We start from the raw sequence: 3,647 nt of genomic DNA, 5'->3' as shown, positions 1-3,647 counted from the left end.
GATTGGGAATAACAGGTATGTGGATATACTGCCGTATTATTTGTCGCAAACTGCAACGATCGGGACCCAAATCTCAAGGTTCCTCACATGTAAACCTAAATGTGGAGYTTTMTCAAATMTCCACTTTGGTCTGACCTTTTAGTAGAATTAAAGGTCAATAAGCATAAAAATGTATTAATTTTCCCAGATATCGGGCTACATGTGGATTAGCTCTTACGCTACGTTCAATTTGAATTAATATGAATTACAATACTTGTAAGATCAACAGAGCTTTTCTGAAATTGTCTCAGAAGTCGAACCCATTCTTACTCCAGGTTCACCTTTTGTGTGACGCTACTTACAATTASCATAACAAGCTAATAAAAAACAATACATCTCTGCATTTTACGCTTTCAAAACAGAAAACKACGAGCAGCTCCTGGTACTGCCAGTTTAAAGAGACAAACCATCAGAAGCGATAGTAAATGGCTGCTGTTGATGTTCGGAACGTTCCGGAAAGGCGCTGTTGCTATGCTACAGTGCGTTACCATGGAGACGCCGGACACAGACAGGAGGACAGGCATTACTGATCAAGTAGTCATCTTTGACACAACAGTTTCTGCTCCCCATACAAATAGATTAATTTCCCCTTTGGGATTAATAAAAGTGTTTTAAACTGGAAACTTGAGAGAAAAATGTAAAATCAGACGCAGTTAGTCAGAGCCACATTTCTCACTTCTTCTTCTTCATCATCATCATCATCTGATGGCAGTTCCTTATTGCTGCCGTTTAATACAATGTGGTGAAACTAAATATAATTTAGGGAAGTGATGCTCAAACTAAACTATTGCAGATTAAGTTCAGTGATGGATCACCACAAAGCCCCCCCCCCCTCCACCCCCCACTGGGATTATGGGAATAGATTAATCAAATGGCTGGAATGGCAGATTAAATTACCAGGACATTTTATTACAAATTGTTCATTTACGTCTGACTGAAGCTGTGATTTTTGTTTAGATTTAATTCATTTACTCATAATTAAGATGATGTCACCGATTCCTCATGTTTTCAACGTCACACACATAAACATTAGCATGAGGCTAATCTCACCAACTCTGGTCATAAGTAGCTCAAATTCAATTAAAAAATGCTTTATTGATTAACCATGACTTTTGAACGTCATATCATCTACCATTTCAGTTTGTCTTTTTAATACATTTTCTAAAATTTCTACATTTCTGGTATTTTCTGTCGAGATGGGGTGCTGAGTGCACACTCTTAATAAAGTTGAGAAATAATCGTAACTTTTTTTATTTTAGCAAACGGCTGCAATGAGACGGAGTGAAAGTTTAAAGGGGTCTGAATACTTTCCCTACTCGCTGCACAATGCTACTTACAGGACAAACTTCAGCTGAGCAGGCCGATATTTTTGTCCCGTTTTCTTTTTTTTTGCAATGATTCTGTTGAACCACATTTAAAAACAATGTCTGATTTTCATTGGTTCGTTTTCAGTAAATTTTTATTTATCATTGCTTTTGTCAGTTTAAAGGTTTTTTTGGCATTAACAGAGAGTTTGTGTTTATTAATCTTACAGAAAATGTCAAACAGATCAAATCTGAGTGATTTGAATCCTCAGAAATGTCTTCATGTTTTCTAAAAACATTTTTGTTCTTGACTGGTTTGTAAACTCCTGGGTTTCTTTAAATCATCTCCCTGGACTTTGTTTTATGCTCTGTCAGGTCTTGGTTAAATAAAACCGTCGGTGCGTTTATTCTCTTGGGCGACTAATCGCCTCACGTTAAAGGACGACATCCCATCCGTCCTGCGGTTCTGTTTGGGTCGGCTTCAGTGGTTTTTGATCCAAAGTCTCCACCGACCGTAAGATGTCGACTTTAACACACAGACACATAACATTAAAACAGTTTGACACCTCAGGTCTGCAGCATGAGTCTCTGCTACCTTTACATAAACAGGTCAAGGCAGATTATGGAAACGACTCTGGCGCCATTTTGTTTCTGAAAACACAAAATTATTATTATTTTTTTAATGGGCTCAGTACTCAGGAAAAGAGCACTGAAAAAAAAAGTCAGACTTTTTTCCTCTTAACTGTTTACAGACGAGGTCTAAATGGCCGCCCCAGTGTCTCTTCTCAGTGTGTCAGCGCTCGCTATGAAGCCATGTAGCGATAGCTAGCAAAACTGCTACTACCCCTGCGCACACCACGAACTCTAACTAACACACTTAGAGTCTAAAAAACCCCTCGAAACACTCTTAGTGAAATCCACAGCATCGCTGCCATAGACATAATATAACTCTTCTATTATGTCTATGATCGCTGAGCCCTCGTCTCTTGCCGTATCCAAATCCCCCCCTCCTCTCTCTCCGCGTGTCTCCGTTCTACCTAGCAACAGACCGTCGACACATTTTCATTGGTTGTTTCCAAATGTGGTACATTTAGACCCCACAAAATAAGGCGGAAATGATCGATCTTATTTCTGGCTTTATTTTGAAGTAAATAACCACAAAACCAATATAAAAGCACTACTTTTATAAAGTTTGAAGTCCGTGCTGTCCAACAGAGTTGAAATGAAAACTCGGTATGCGTCTTATAAATGCGTCACATGCTTGTACGCCACACGGCGGGCAGCGACTCCTAGGGATTCTGACTTTAAAGTCAGATTCCTTTTTTGACAACGGCTCTAATCCTTTTCAACAACTCACCAATAAATCAAATATGCAATAATTTAATGAAACAAAGTGGTTATTTTTTAACTTTTTTTTGCCTTAATAATAAAAAGGTGACAGTTTCCGAACCTTTTTAGGTTCAAAATAATAACTTTCATCTATTAACCATTTTTATTGATGAGCTCTACTTTTTCTTTTGAGTTAAATTTTTTTATTTACTTACCATGAAATTAAAATAAAACATAAAAATACTGTGCGCCACTTTCTGTTAAAGAAAAATTCAATTAAATGTGTAATTGAAATTCCCATCCTAAAAAACTAGTTTCCACTTGAGGGCCAAATTTGTACCATTATTCAGCTGCAGTTGGGGGCCACACAAAATTGTCCCAACGGCTACAAAAGGCCCCTGGGCCACAGGTTGGACACCTGGGTTCTGCCTCACCTGGCTGGCTGACAGGTGGGATGTTGTTGGGAGTCAGAGGATCCGTCGGTGGCGGAGAAAATATCTCCAACAGTTCATTACTGGGAGACGCCTGCTGACAGAAAAACAGGAAAAAACAGTTTATTTTATTTAATATGAGGCAGGATGTGACGTATTCTCACTGCACATATAAGATTTACTCTCTGGCAAACTTTTAGCTGATAGTTTCTCAGTTCATAGAGATTTTTTATTTATGCATAAAATCAAAAACCCAGGAAAAAAATCATAATAATATAAATTTTTTTGCTGTTCCCTGAACGTCACATCATGTGTTTTGTGTTTTATGCACCTGCTCCATCTGTCCTGGTGATGATTGAGGTGGAGAACTAAACACATTCTCCAGAGCTGCTCCCTGAAACAAGAGGCTGAAGCGATTAATCGAACCAAACACGATTAATCGAACCAAACACGATTAATCGAATCAATCACGATTAATCGAACCAATCACGATTAATCGAACCAAACACGATTAATCGAAGCAATCACGATTAATCGAAGCGAT

General features: G+C 38.3%; 2 protein-coding genes across 7 annotated transcripts in view; both read right to left on the bottom strand.

Moving 5' to 3' along the window:
* LOC103463235 (FYN-binding protein) overlaps positions 1-563 on the bottom strand; it is a 20,158-nt gene extending 19,595 nt beyond the window's left edge. Inside the window, exon 1 of the mRNA XM_008406475.1 lies at positions 528-563. Coding sequence (XP_008404697.1) covers positions 528-563 — 36 coding nt within the window. The remainder of the gene's footprint in view (positions 1-527) is intronic.
* Positions 564-1,517: 954 nt separating this feature from the next.
* The window catches only part of LOC103463133 (disabled homolog 2-like), a 33,239-nt gene continuing 31,109 nt past the window's right edge, over positions 1,518-3,647 (bottom strand). For 5 of the 6 annotated variants that reach the window (XM_008406314.1, XM_008406317.1, XM_017304336.1 and 2 more), the window contains 3 exons: positions 3,435-3,497; positions 3,107-3,200; positions 1,518-1,869 (listed from right to left, as the gene is read on the bottom strand). In XM_008406314.1, coding sequence (XP_008404536.1) covers positions 1,778-1,869; positions 3,107-3,200; positions 3,435-3,497 — 249 coding nt within the window. In that variant the 3' untranslated portion in view covers positions 1,518-1,777. The remainder of the gene's footprint in view (positions 1,870-3,106; positions 3,201-3,434; positions 3,498-3,647) is intronic. The other variant, XM_008406316.1, reaches the window with a different exon arrangement.

This window comes from Poecilia reticulata, linkage group LG4 (genome assembly GCF_000633615.1).
Source record: "Poecilia reticulata strain Guanapo linkage group LG4, Guppy_female_1.0+MT, whole genome shotgun sequence".
NCBI lineage: Eukaryota > Metazoa > Chordata > Actinopteri > Cyprinodontiformes > Poeciliidae > Poecilia > Poecilia reticulata.
Note: the sequence above shows the minus strand (reverse complement) of the source record. Positions and strands in the feature narration are given on the sequence as shown.